The sequence below is a fragment of the Montipora foliosa genome, chromosome 12, assembly GCF_036669935.1.
Source record: "Montipora foliosa isolate CH-2021 chromosome 12, ASM3666993v2, whole genome shotgun sequence".
Lineage (NCBI taxonomy): Eukaryota > Metazoa > Cnidaria > Anthozoa > Scleractinia > Acroporidae > Montipora > Montipora foliosa.
Window position 1 is genome coordinate 24,538,232 of NC_090880.1, and position 15,300 is coordinate 24,553,531.

The window sequence follows — 15,300 nt, forward strand, 5'->3', positions numbered from 1 at the left end:
ACTACCTAAGGTATCAAATTCAGGATGGCACTTTGCCAGCAATTTCAAGATCCCATTTACTTGCCTTACGATTGCCTCGTTGCGTAGCTTCTGGAAACATTTGAGAACGAAACATAATATGAACGACGACGACGACGACGCCTACGAGAACGTAGCGAAGCAATGGCCGTGTTTTCACGAGCGATTTTTCAAGTCGCTTAGCGAGTGACAACTGAAAATTCCGTGAAAACAGTTCCTTACCTTACTCGCCTAAAGTTAAGCGAGTCAGCAAATTTCAATATAATTCTCATTAAATCTGGGAGTTTAAGCGAGTTGGCAATTACTTTCGGCCAATAAGGAGTTGCTCGCTGCTGTTATTCAAATCGGAAATGCAACAGGCGTACTATTTTTATTATTTTTATTTTCGTATTGTCAAGTTCTCTCTTCTCATTTCATCTTACCCGTGAAAACACGTATCATTTTTAAGTCGCTTAACGAAGTCTGCAAACAAACCACTTTCAGCAATGTTAAGCGAGACAACGGCTGTCTGGAATACACGGCCATAGTTAGAAAAAATACAGATTTATTAGCACTCCCTCCCTAAAGGGGGCTTTTCGGGTCGTGTCGTACCTCATTGAACGGACTTCAGGATTGGCCAAAACAACAATAGTCTTATAGAACGAACAAAGATATTAACAATGGATTTAGCACAGAAAACAATAGGAAGTACCACACTATACAGCAAATGAAAGATAGCGTTCAACAAGAGGTACGATCCTACCCGGCTTTTCAGTACTAATTCTACTATGTACTGTAAGTTACATTAAAATTACAATCAATTAAAATGGTCAATAGAAACTAGTAGATAGGTAAGATAAAAGGCATGCCGAGAAATTACAAAATTTACATATAAGAGGGTAAAATTATGTGACAAGATTGTGCTGTGAAGATAAAAAATCAAGCAAGAGTTTACCTCGTAATGTCCTTTTAAAAATATTAAGAGATTCTCTTAGCTTAAGGTTACTCCTCTAGACTATTCCATAATGACACTGTTCGATAAAAAAAAGGTCTTTGTCCTGTAGTGGTCTTAAAATATGAATATTTAATAGTTGGTAATTTCGAGTCTCACGACCACTTATCTCCGCTCGCTTTAAAAAAGCGAGGAAAGTTAAGCGGGAGCTTGTCCATTCATGCATTTGAAAGCAAGCACAGCATCACGATAGTACAGTTGCGATTTAAGGTGGCTCAAACCAGTTTCAACGCCTACAAGGGACGCTTTTATTAGAAGGATCGGCACCACAACGTTGTATCATGTATTTGCAATTTTGTGGTACCAAATGAAACACGAATTATACCTGAACAAGATACAGTCATTATTGTGACATAATATGTCCACCCTGGCAACGGTGCTCTATGAAAATAAACCTTTATTGATTGAAACGAACCCGCTGGCGGGAGCTTTTTTTTTAATTGAACTAAACAATAGGAGATTGTGCCGGAGTGGAAAACAGTTTTCGATTTCGCGAATGGTTACCTTTCCTAAAGACTTAAAAATCTCTAAAACGAAGGGTATTTACACTCGAAATTGATTCCTCCATGTACCTTAATCAAAAGGCACCGTCGCTGCCACTGTCACACGGACTGTCTTTGAGACTAAGTAAAGTTACTTTATTAAGGGGCCCCCATCCACTTGTCACATTCACTGATAATTAATTAAGTCATCTTTCTAGACCCTAACGCAGATGTTGCAAAATGAAAGAAAATAATTTATTTATGCCACGTAGCCAGTGCATTTAAGACTTCCGATTTGGCTGTTGAAATGGGTTCGGAAAGTAGTTGCTGCAAAATTGCCATAATTGCCGAAGGTCACGTGTAGATTGCTAACGGTCCGTTTTGTAGGCCTGGTTCGAGCTGATATTCACTGCTTACGTATAGAAATGATCAGAATGAAACACGAAATTAAACAAAAATGAAACGAAGCGTTAGGACGCTTAATGCTGATCTCAAGGTTCGAGTCTCGAACTCACCAGTGGATTTGCCTGTGTTGGGCAACATCATCTCGATCCCTTTGTAAGGAGATAACTGCTTTCCTTTTAGAATTTTTCAGAAATCTTTTTCAAGAAGAAACAATATTAGTGGGGCTTAATAATCAGTAATAAGCTATGTGTTACAAAATTACTAAAACTATGTTAAAAAGAACTGAACAAAAAAAAAATACATCTGCTTATAAAGGACCGTTTAGACCGTTCGGTTCTCACTCTGGGAAAATGAAGTGATGGCCCTGTCTCTAAGAGCCATATTACGTTTCGCTGGAAACAAGTCATTCAATGTGACATCTGAGCATCACCAGTGATTCTGTTAGAAAGAACTGAACAAAAAAAAAATACATCTGCTTATAAAGGACCGTTTAGACCGTTCGGTTCTCACTCTGGGGAAAATGAAGTGATGGCCATTGTCTCTAAGAGCCATATTACGTTTCGCTGGAAACAAGTCATTCAATGGGACATCTGAGCATCACCAGTGATTCTGTTAGAAAAATCGCGATCCCTAATCCTTACTACCTACTTTCTAGTAAGGTTTCTTAACACTTGTTTTCTTTCAACTACGATTACCGATTAAGTTCCCATGAGTTTTAATGTCACGGTGTCTTCATGCTCAATTGAAAAGCAGCCAGAGAGGGAAGTCAGTCTCCTCGAGCTACTCAAAACCCGTACCAGGCAAGCCCGGCCTAGTAAACTTCAGCGGCTTGTGTGCGACTTCGCCTTTTTGTGTGTGTTAATGAGCTTTAATGTAAGCTCTTCAATCTTTACTGCACTACCATGTATTAAATCAACCCCTCATACCGAACAACCTGGAAACTGATTGTTTCTCAGTTTGACAAGCGAGGTCACAACCCCCTTTCCGACGTTCTCAGCTGCAGCTTACATGACTGAATAATCGTTTGAATCTCTCCTTTGCCTCCCTTATTTTCAAACAGTATAACACAGGATTAATAGCCGAGTTAGAATACAGTAACGTAAGAGCAAAGGCGTGGCATATAACCGCCACCTCTCTTTGAGCGCCAATAACGCTCCAAAGAGCCGCTACCATTATATAAGGCAAATAACACAACATCAAAACACAATACACCCACAGCGCAGTGGACAGACTTTTCTTGTAATGTAGGCTACGAAATCTGCTATTTTCACTGACGCCCTGAGCGAATATTCTTTGTTTTCGATGTTTCACGTGTTGGCGAAGATTGTGGTGAATACAGGCGTAGCTAACGGTGGAGACGGCAATGTTTAAAGCTATGCCGATTATCTGAAGCCGACGGAATGCTTCTAGGTTCCACAAACAGGTCAAACCAGATACCAAACTGACAAGCCAGGTTACAACTACGACAAGGCGAACTCGGCCAAGCGAAACCACTTGTCGATAGCTAAACCGTAAGCGAAGCGCTAATAATCTATCTACACTGATTTCTGAGGCGGTTAGCAACGACACACTGCACACGGCGAACCCGGTTACGTTAAAGTAAGGCAAAGCACTTTGACAAAGAGATCTGTTGCCTGTAATGTTCGATATCAAGTTTACGAGATTCAATGGTTGAACGATAAATCCAACGCAAAGATCGCTGGCCGCTAACGAGTAGAACAGTGTTCTGGATGAGGAATTAATTGAAACGACGTGGTGGAATACCCGCACAATTAGCATGTTTCCTACCACGGCGGCAAAGAGCAAGAACACATTCACGCTCAGCGCAAGTCCCAGCGAAAAATCCAAAACTGGAGAACTCCCAATAGGTTCGTCCCTATTAAGACATAATTCATCATAGACAGGCAGGGCCATGGTATCCGAATTATTAGAATTTTGGTCCATTGTCTGCTTATCGATTCCTGTGTCCACGAATCAGTTCTCTTGATTATATAGAGACCTTCAAGAAGATATTTTGAGAAAAATGCTTATGGTGCAGAAACGATGGTTGTCCATTAACTTTGAACCGAAATCGGTATGAAAGTCCTCAATGCCATCATGTTATCGCCCGATTTGTTTTCTCTTGGTTGACGGTAGTTCAATAAACCGAGAACGATCGATTAGGGAAATATGTCTTTTCCACGTAGTTCGTCTGTCAAGTGATCGATTTCACTGTCAGTAGCTCACTGCACGAAAAAATGGATTTTCACCAAATTTGAACAGCGCAAATATAATGCAAACATATGTTTACTCTAGAGCAAACCTGTAGCAAATGTGGTAAATGCCACATTTGCACCATATTTTCACACCTGTGTGAATATAGCAGCAAATGCGGCATTTACCATGTTTGCTACAGGTTTTCTCTAGAGTAAATATATGTTTGCATTATATTTGCTCTGTGCAAATTTGGTGTAAATCCGTTTTTTCGTAGATCTTGGGAAGTGTGCAAGATTCTATCATTTGAAGTTACGAAAAAACTTATTAGTCCCTAGACCGTGATAAACTCTTGAACTAATTGTTTCCATACATGAAACGTACGCACTGCAGAACCCATTAATCGTCCTTTAAATAAGTCTATACACCCTTTTAATAAGTCTAATATATGCCGTTTTCCGCTAATGACGTCGAACTCGTGCTTTCAAATTTCATTCAGAAATGTACAAAGGCTTAAAACAAGAAAAGAAATCGGAAAAGTTTATGGCCTTTGTACATTTCTGAATGAAATTTGAAAGCACGAGTTCGACGTCATTAGCGGAAAACGGCATATATTAGACTTATTAAAAGGGTGTATAGTGGATGCAAATTATCCACGCAGGTAATTATAAATCCATTTGGTTAATGGTAAAACAGGTAGATCGAGGTAGTCAAAACAAGCTGTTCTTCATCCTCCAAAGAAACCATGCACGCCTACATTTGCAATATCTTTTGTCTGCATTGGGTATGTTTTTTTCTTTAATAAAAAGATGTCGAGGTCATTTTCTTCGTGTTGACTGGCGTTAAGAAATAAATAGGATTTATCAAATACTTAATTTATGATTTTGTGATCCCACCTGTATACATGAGTGAACGAACAAACCAAGTGAACTTGAAGGCGCATCTGCAGCTTTTAGTTTGAAAGACTGATGATTTGCAGAAAGCCAAAAAAACCCGAAGGATAAGGCATCGAATAAAGTGTCAAAAAACCTGGTGTTAAGCAGGATCCTGCTAGATTTTTTGGAGCTTTTGGTTCTGCGCCTTTTCACGTTTTTGAAGGACTGAACTTTGACCGACGCGACTCACTCTACAGCTTGGATTCACCTCATTTACTACCCCCAGCTTCCAAATTCAGAATGGCACGATGCCATTCATTTCAAGATCCCATTCACTTGCCCTACAATTGCCTCGTAGCGTAGCTTGTGGAAACTCTTGAAAAGTGAAATGACTAAAGTTCGATCGGGGGCGGAAGCGGAATAATGAATAGAGACACAGATTACAATGCTGAAATAAACAATTAATGGTGGACGAACAAATTGGAGCCAATGAGAGATCTTTTGTTTTCGCTCACCAACATGGCGGTGATTACGTCACGTGCAAACCACCTATAACAGCTTAAAAAAAAGAAAGTGAATAAGGAATATGTAGCGTTCGAACATTCGGAATAAAAACATTTACGATTTTCGTTAAAGAATAAGAAATAAGGAAAAATGGATATCGAACAACATTTCTGTAGGGAATAATGAATAACTCGTAAAAAATGGAAGGAAAAGGCTAGTTTCGAATTGTACAGCAACAAAAGAACAGTGTCGAGGTTCAGGGGAATAATTAGCATATTGTATTGTTCAAAAGAAAGGAAAATGCAAATTATTCCCCTGAACCTCGACTCTGTTCTTTTGTTGCTGCACAATTCGAAACTAGCCTATTATGAATAACTGAGATCCAATTATTACAATAGACCATTTTACAGTTGTTTGCTTAGATACCTGGCCTATGTATGAAAGTAAAGCTAGAGTTGACCTTGTTTTGATAGATACCCCACAGCTTTTAATTTTCTTTGTAAATTCCAACTAATTAGCATGATAACATCATTAACGTGAGAAAAGCAGGGAGGTCTAATCATTGATCGCTTCTGGCAATTCTTCCTTTCAATAAAACCTGGATCTAGAAAATGCAAAACTCCATAAAAATCACGTTTTTGATTTGTAATTTACATACAAAACGAAAAATGTTAAGGCTTTTTGTCGATCTCACTTGAGTTTAAAAAAGCGGAAATATGTGTCACTCTTTTAAAATAAAGTGGGCTTTTTTAGGGATTTCTCTCTGATGTTGCTGAAGTTAATTTTCTCAAGTTATCGCTTTATTTCGCTTTTTGCAAAAACGTCACTGACGAGAAATTTCTCGAGTAGTTTCAGCTTTTGCCTGTTTCTGTCAAAATAGAAAAATGTAGACTTTTTTCCGCTTTCTCGGTGTGACAAAAACGGTGAAAAACTCAGAACAGAACGTTGTCGTCTTCTGTGCTTCGGTGGTGGTGAAGATGGCGAGCTGCGTCAAGATTAAGGTAAATGAGAAGGTGATGAGGTTTAAGCCTTTCACTTTAATAGTGGGAAACGTTGCTATTTGTTGTGAAGAAAAAGGAGAGATAATAATACCAACCGCAGAAACGGGGTAATTTAACGGGGAAGATTATGACAAGAGTTACTTCGTGAATGGCGAGCCAAGTCAACCAATATCAACACAGCCCGCGTCCTCGAGGAGCCCTGCCTAACTAATTTCGACGAGTAATTAATTACCTGAGTATCCCACTGTCTTGCCGGAGAACTGAGCCACTAAGAACAAATCTTAACCCCCCCCCCCCCACCCCCACCCCCGCTCCCCCTGGCCAGATGCCCAGCGCACAAACTTTAAAGCGGTCGAGTTTCAGCTCAATAGCAAGGAAGATTCAATCAGCATCGCATCATGGAAGAAGTCGCCTCTAGTAGTAAATCCCTTGATTTACATTAAGTTTGAAAATCATTGCATTGTTTTCCACCGTAAAAGTCGAAGATTTAAGCCTCATCAACTTTTCATTCATCTTAATCTTGACGCAGTTCGCCATCTTCACCTCCACAGAAGCACAGAAGACGAGTTTCGCTTCATTTTTTGTCAGCTGTCAATCGAGGAGGTCAAATGGAGAAAGCAGAAAAAAGTCGACATTTTTCTATTTTGACTGACATAGGCAAAAGCTGAAAATATCCCTAGAAATTTCTCGTCAGTGACTTTTTTCGCAAAAAGCAAAATGAAGCGAAAACAATAGAAAATTGTCTTCAGCAACATTAGAGAGAAATCCTAAAACAAGTCCACTTCATCTGAAAAAAAGTGACAGTTATTTCAGATGTTTAAAGTCAAGTGAGATCGACCAAAAAGCTTTAATATTTCTCGTTTTGCCTGTAAATCACAATTTGTATGGAGTTTTGCATTTTTCTAGATCCAGGCTTTATTGAAAAGTAGAATTACCGGAAGCGATCACTGATTAGGGGTGCGGTTTTTTGGGAAAATCTGAAAACGGATTCTTGAATCCAAAACGGATACTTCGGATCAAATCTAAGTCCGGATTTTGAGATTCACCACTTCAGCGTTTTTTGGGAAAGGATTTGAGAAAAGTATTTTTGACAAGCGGTTTTCCATGCAAAAACCTCTTTTTTTCCGTTTAGCGCCGTCGAATGCGTTTCCTGATATTGGGTCGGATTGAAAAAAAAAAAAAAAACAACCAAAAAAAATCACAAGAAAAGTCTCGAAATAGGAGGCCTGGTACTTCAGCATCATTGCCGTGGAGCCAGGGAACAACAAATCGATATGGCGGAAAAGTTGCTTGATGTTATTGTAGAATTAAGACGTAGTTTTGTCTATGCTGTTACCATGCTCGTTTTATTTAAAGGGAAAAAAATAATGGTTGAACTACGTCGTTACCTTTTTTTTTTTGAAAATGCCAAAAATGTGGGTCGGTCGGTCGGACGACGCCTCACGGAGATAAAATAGAGGATGGCCTAAACTGCAAAATTACCCTCTGTAATCGATTTGTTAGCACGCATGTTTTTCGTCATTTCTTTTTATCGATAGCTAAGGCATTATTTTCTGGTTTCATTTTCATTGAAGAATTTCCCCAAAACAAACCAGTTAACCGCTAAATTTTCTTTTGAAATTGGACGCAACTCTGGGTTTGTTTGTTTGCGTTGTCATGGCAAATAATCTTTTTTTGGATTTTGCGTTTTTTTGACGCTGAAGAATCCATTTATCCGAGAGCACAAATCCGTTTTTGGATTTCCCAAAAAAACGCACCCTTTTGTAGGTCTGTATTATAACAAGGTCAACTCCAGCCTCACTTTCAGTTAAAGGCCAGGTAACTAAGCACAAAAATGTAAAAAGGTCTATTTGAGGTTATGGGAAGACCTTGGACAGCAATGACCAGAACCAGGTTGCTGACCAGCGGTTTTCGTTAAAACAATTGTTTGCCGGGGATGCTCATTCTCGCGGGCTCAGAACATCTGGTTGTGGTCATTGTTATTTAAGGTTTTTCGAGGTTATGTGACCGACTTGGGCACCCCACAATTCTTAGTTTGCACTCACGTGATTAGACAGCCATGTTGGTGTACAAACACAAAAGCAAAATGTTGCTCGCGCTTTGCATAATAATGGCGCCAAATTCCCAAAAGACTTTTTCGCTATTGTTTAGTACACAAATATGACTGCCAATGACGTCAGGTGCAAGCCAATGATAGATTTTCAATTTTCTCTCCAAACAACCACACTGTTGATAACAATATTATACATGAAATGTCGGTGAACAATTTCCTTGCCTTATGATGACCCGGAACAATCGCGAAATGTTTACAACAACGCGAAGTTATCTTTCCAAATGCTCTCGTGGCCGTCGTCGTTTAGCTTCTGTTAGGAAGTTTAAGAAGAGACGATAGCTACGGCATCGACAACGCCAACGCCAAAAAGCAGTGATATTATTGGTTAAAAGAGGAAAGACTGATAGTTCTGCAAGTGCGGCATGCAGAACGTGCGGCATGCATTTTTGTCCAACAACTTGAAATGACCAATTTTCAGGTTTTGACGACAACGCGGACAAACAGAAGTGAATCTTTCCTTCTCTCTCTTTGCTTTTAATCCGTACATACCAATCTGGTAATAGTATATTTCGCCCATATTGTACAACATAAACAAGACGGAAACATCGTGAAACGCTGAGAATGGCTCAAACTAATAGTTTGAAGTGACGTTTTCGTCGCCGTATAGCCTTCGTGGTTTCTTAAACTCTCTGATTAGCGACTGTCAGATTAGAGTACGAGAACGACGACAGCCTGGTTTTCACTAGCGACGCAAGTACAAGCGCAAACATAACAAGCTTATGATAGTGAAAACGAAAGTCTACATAAGTATAAAAATCAGCCATGGCATTCGCTATTTTGTTCTAATGCTCAGACGCGGAGAATCTGGAACGAGGGCTTTAATTGGCCAGACGTGGCAAACTTCCTCGTGTTTATGCTGCGTTTCGTTTTCACACAACACAAGCGAACTCAAGCATAAGCTCAAGCACAAGGAAAAGGAAAATCATTGATCCTTGCGCCTGTGCTTACGCTTTTCACGGTGAAATAAGCGCTCTTATGCTTGCGCCTGCGCTTGCATCGCTTGTGAAAACCAGGCTTGCGAGTACGAGTTTTCTCTACTGGACACCCGCATTACGTTTAAGTAATGATCCGTGTAAGGTGGATAGCAATTTCCTTTGTTATGCGGCAACGGGGCTTTCCCCACATAGGAATGTTATCATTTTTACACAGAGAATGCATAAACCTACAGGAAAGCCGTTAACGCAATAAAATTCATTTACAGCCCACTTTGGAAGCGTGTTTTTCTGTGTTAAAAGATTTTGACCAATCACAAGAGTTGAAAACAAAAGCCAAGAAACGTTTACAATTTTACATGTTCCCCACATACGATTTCTGTGGAATTCATTTAAACTGAGACCAGATGAAAGATGGAAGATGGTTGGAAAGTAAGGATGAATATAATACTGCTTTTATGAAGTTTTGTTAACTTTTGCTGTTTAAGCCAATCAGAAGTAAGTACAGACAATAGAAAAGTTATCACCTTTTTGCATACCAGTTGAATTCCAACATGTTCGTTGCCGTTGTTGCTATCGTTCTTATCTGGACCGTCTCTTAAAGAACGAAAATCTTCGAAATGCGGGTGCTCAGAACTGAGAACTCGTACACCGATTTTAAGGTCGCTATTTTGGCGATGACGACGGCTCAGTTAAACTAATATTTTTACCGTTATGTTATTTTTTAAAGATGTAACGAGTTTTTACAATATCACCAAGGATTCGACAACTGCAAAGAAAATGGAAGAACTTTACCACGATAAAGACAATGTTGACTTATGGGTAGGAGGCCTTGCCGAGGACCACGAAGAAGGCAGTGAGCTGGGACCGACTTTCCGAAGGTGAGTTTCTTTCAACGAACGAAGTGAATTTTGTTTCAAAAACAATTCTGTGGCGCATGGGGATTGACTTGTAATTCTGACTTACTTTGTTACGAAACGATGCATAGCTCAAAATATGAAAAGCCTGTGAAGTGGAAAGTCATTCATTTAATGTACGAGATCTGTACAGGCACCTCTGCGCAACAAGTTCAAGTTGTTGAAAGGTTGTATGTATAACTATATCCAGTGGATAGGTCACAATCCAGAAACGTTGTCCAAGCTTTCGTGCACACATGTGCACTTACTTACCGGTAGATGTGCCTGGAGTGTGCATATTCATGGTTGCGGGGAGAAATACTGAAATCATTGCAGAGACTGAAACTGTTAGATAGAGACTTATCCACCGGACAAAGTTATCGGGCTTTTGAACAACTGAGGAAAACTTGCTTACGGTTCGCTATTGGATACGTACGCACAGATCCTTTGTTCGTAGTACAAATACCAACTACTTCGTAACCGAAAGTGAGATCTTTTCGGGAAATTCCCAATCTGGAGTCTTGCTCTATTGACCACGCTTTCGCTTGGTCAATACTGCAACACCAAGGTTTGAGATTTTCCTATAAAGACAGAACGTTCCAAGTCAATAAGTTGTTTATTATTTGGTCTTATAATTAATTTAAACGGAAAGGATCACTTCTCATCCAGTAATGTGAGCGCTCATCAGTTCATTCGTCGCTCAAGTCTGGTAAACTAACGCGTATTCCGTTAGAAAATAGGTTATTTTGGGTACAAATGATTACAATTTTCCGAGGACAATTTCGTCGACATTCTCAAGAAGCAAGGGCCAAAGAGATAAGTGCCAATATTCGGCATCAGAATTCTAATTTGCAGAATTCGTAACTATGGTAGAATAATGCCCTAGCACTAGGCCAATTAGCGTGCTCGTTTTATCGGCAATGAGCAGTGGCCATATACAAAGGTAATATGTTCTTTTCCTGTTCCTTTTACGCGCGTCGGCAACGGAAAGGTTACTGACACCACGTTGTCCAGTTCAGGCCACTTGCTTTTTTTTTTTTGTAGTTATCCAGAACAAGTACCTACACAAGTAATTGAACGCAATAAATGTCAGCTAACAAGGGAGCCCATAAGAGGGTTGAGGCTTATACAACCTGGTTTGCGTAGCTACAAGGAGAATAATAAAAACAAATGCTGATTGACGCGCGTAGAAAAGACCTCACATTAGTATTCTATTTCACAACACTCTCACTCGCACTCACTGCTCAAGAGAGGTATGGGAGCGTTGATCGAGCGCCAAGAAGACAATTTTTGCAATTGCGTAAAGAAGCCTGAATAATTCAGGACTTGAACGGGGTTTGAACCCGTGACCTCGCGATACCGGTGCGACGCTCTAACCAACGGAGCTATGAAGCCACTGACGTTGGGAGCTGGTCATTTGTGGGTTCCAATGTTCCCATGAGGATTGAATCAACGATGAAATGATATCTGAAATGGATCAAATATGAACTGCGGATATGAAATAAAGTGACTATGATCCTCGCAGTTATGAACGCAATTTTTGCAATTGCGTAAAGAAGCCTGAAAAACTCAGGACTTCAACGGAGTTTGAACCCGTGACCTCGCGATACCGATGCGACGCTCTAACCAACTGAGCTATGAAGCTGGGAGCTGGTCATTTGTGGGTTCCAATGGGGGTTCCAATGTTCCCGTGAGGAGTGAATCAACGATGAAATGATATATGAAATGGATCAAATATGAACTGCGGATATGAAATTGCGTTCATAACTGCGAGGATCATAGTCACTTGATTTCATATCCGCAGTTCATATTTGATCCATTTCATATATCATTTCATCGTAGAATACGCCTTACTCGAAAATGGCCAACATTCAAAAATTCTTTTGTTTGCTTGCAAATTAGCCCTTGTTGCCTCGTTCAAGGTGAAATATTCTTTTGAATTTTAAGCTTAAGAACGAGGTAACGAGGGCTAGTTTTCAAGAAAACAAGAGAGTACTAAAACAGCGACCATTTTGGAATAAGGTGTATGCAGTGAGAGTCATTTTGTATCATTATTAATCCTCCCTAGGGATCACCCAGCTCACGGGAATCCGTTAAGCCAGATTGGGTGAGAATACCTCTGGGATTTAATCTTCGCGCTTCATGAATAGCTTTTTTTGTTTTGTTCTTGCATCCACTCTACCTTAAACTATGCAGGTGATCCTAGAAAACCAGAGGTGGTGAAAAAAATTCAAGAATAATAAAGAAAACCAATCTTTTCTTGTAGAATCATTATGCTTAACTTCCTGAGAGTAAGAGACGGTGATAGGTTCTGGTATGAGCAATATCTCACCAAAGAAGTAAGTATTCATTTCCCTTGCCTTCTATAAGGTGAGCAGTCACGAGGGGTCATGTTGCACGGACATCTTACAGCCACATGTTGCAGCGACAAAAAACTTGTGTAGTGCACACTGAGGCGACATGTAGCAGGGACCTGTAGCAGGGACAAAATCACAACATGTGCACAAACATGAAAATGTTGCGGGTACATGTTTCAGTGATATTTTGCGGCGACATGTCCCCTCGTGTGAACTGATACTTTTATAACTGTGCAACACCAGTTTGGAGTTGATTTTGTCTCCGCAACATGTCCCATGAAGTTCAGCTTGTGGAGATAGTTATGAAACTGGACAAGTTCCTTTGTTTCATGTTTTTGTCCGTATTTTTGGCCTTTACCCTGCACAAAACACACCTTTTTTTGAGAAGATAACCAATCAAATCCTTTGATTAAGTTATGCGCAACTAATTTGCGAGCCCGTGCGAAGCGAAAACAAAAGATTGTGCAGGGTCACGGTTAATTCAACATCGATTGCAACAACATTGCTCTCGCTTTTGAAAGTTCTAAGGTTTCATAACCAGTCCCTCGATTAACTATGGTCACATGGATAAGATCGCATGGATCAGATCTGCAATTACTGATGAGCGAAAAATTCTCGGGTTTGTGTGTCTCGGTCCGTAAAACAGCAAGAAGAGCGATGCCATTATTCAGCCATTTGCAACCGGTATTTCTCTCATCAATTAGTACGTGTGATAGATTTAAAAATTAGTTGTTGTGGATTGACTCAAAGATGATATTTTACAAACTGCATTTCCTCAGAACGTACCGTTTTTGGCACTCGGGCCATAATGTTCGTTATAGTTCATCACATCAAGAGAATTCGTCCTGTATAAAGACAGGCAAGAGACGCATTACGCGTCTCGATGAAGTAAATAGTTAGTGCGCCTCTAGAATAAAAATAGCCAGTGGGTGAAAAATTTATTTTTTAAGGGACGGAGTGCTTACGCTACCCTTTGACTCTTCTGTGTTGACAGGAAATCGATAAAGTTCATTCCCTGACACTCGGTGAAATCATACGGCTGAATACTGGATTCAAAACCGCACCAGATCGCGTGTTCTTTTCGTCCCAGTACTGCGAAGGCGTCAAGGATTTTCAGTGCATACCGCATAACGACAGCGCCGGGAAAAATCATGAAGAAAAAACGACAAAGCCGAAGCAGCCATGTCAGACAAACGCTTCGGCGGCTGATGACAATGATTCATGCGATGCGTTAATCCCTATCTTAATAGGGATATGTTCACTGTTCTTCTTCATATCCGCGATATTGTTTGTGTTATATCTCAAACGTTGGTTTCACTTGCGACAGTGCAAACGATTAAAGGATCTTTGCAATGCGAAAAACCAAACGGAATTTAAAATGAAACACTTTGAAGCAAATAGAATTTAGTCAGTACGAACTCTATAGATGGTATATTTCTTCCTCTACGGGCGTTAATGATTAGACGAAGGACCACCTGGACGCGGTTCAATTGCTTGAGCTTCCTGGATCGTGAAAAGAAGGGGGTATAGCTTTGCTTAAGAATCTCTAATCGATCATCATTATCGTCATTGTCATCATCATCATCATTATCAAAAACAGGAGCTCAACAAGGGGAACCTCTATCTCCCATACTTGGCCCAGGAGTCAAACCTTTACCGAGTAGATTTATTTATAGAACGCCTCCCTTGGGAGATTCGGCACGCGCACTGTTGTAAAAGCCAATCGAAACAGAGCTATCTCTGTGTCAAGCGAAATGTGATACTTTCCGCGAGAAATCTGTTCCTAAAAATAACTTTACTCGGGAGATGGTTGCCTCAAGGAATTAGTGGAGAAAGAGGCTCCCCTTGATGAGCTGCTCATTTTATATCACTCAGAGGAAGGGTAGAAGAGAATATTCATTGTTATTGTTCAACACATTGTGACAATGTCCTAATATGGTTATAGCACGCTCAATATTCGTCGTGCTTACTCAACAGATATCCTGCGATATACGTTATTTTGTGTGTCGCGGAGAAAAGTGGTAGTTTTCCCAGCTTTTTTGTCCAATAAACGCAGAAAATTGTGCTTTGTCATCAATGCGTTGAATAATATGACAATTATCCTGCTAAATCTTGCGAAATATCGCCTGATTTTAGCCGACTCGGCCTATGGCCTCGTTGGCTATATTCCAGGTGATATTCCGCAAGATGTCCCAGGATAATTGTTAATTATAGGGCTTAAATAAAGAGGCTCAATGGATGCGGGAGATAATTTCAATGCAAAACAAAACTTTTGAACAAAACGCGTCATTTGATCCTGTCGCGATAAAGTATTCAACATGTTACCCGATTTGTGGTGTCGTCAAAGCCCCTTCCTCCCTGGTTCCCGAATAACACGTTTCCTTTGTTGTCAAACGTGCAACCAGAAACGGAACATTTAGTGAACACTCAAGGAATTAGTGGAGATAGAGGTTACCTTTGATGAACTCTTGTCGTAAATCATCGCAGTCGGGAGGTGAAGAAACGACGACGGCTACGGAAACGACAAGGCCCG

The 15,300-nt window shown here is 40.2% G+C and overlaps 1 protein-coding gene across 1 annotated transcript; it reads left to right on the forward strand.

The window, feature by feature from the left end:
- Nucleotides 1-10,213: 10,213 nt before the first annotated feature.
- On the forward strand, nucleotides 10,214-14,355 carry LOC137978467 (eosinophil peroxidase-like). The gene is made up of 3 exons (XM_068825408.1): nucleotides 10,214-10,395; nucleotides 12,677-12,749; nucleotides 13,762-14,355. The coding sequence occupies exons 1-3, from the start codon at nucleotides 10,229-10,231 to the stop codon at nucleotides 14,173-14,175; spliced, it is 654 nt and encodes a 217-aa protein (XP_068681509.1). The 5' UTR covers nucleotides 10,214-10,228; the 3' UTR covers nucleotides 14,176-14,355.
- Nucleotides 14,356-15,300: the final 945 nt, after the last annotated feature.

Bases quoted from the DNA above. Each gene is read 5' to 3' on its own strand.
- LOC137978467 (XM_068825408.1), top strand. From the start codon at position 10,229: ATGTTATTTTTTAAAGATGTAACGAGTTTTTACAATATCACCAAGGAT. The intron at 10,396-12,676 runs GTGAGTTTCTTT...CTTTTCTTGTAG, and splicing joins CTGGGACCGACTTTCCGAAG to AATCATTATGCTTAACTTCC. The intron at 12,750-13,761 runs GTAAGTATTCAT...CTGTGTTGACAG, and splicing joins AGCAATATCTCACCAAAGAA to GAAATCGATAAAGTTCATTC.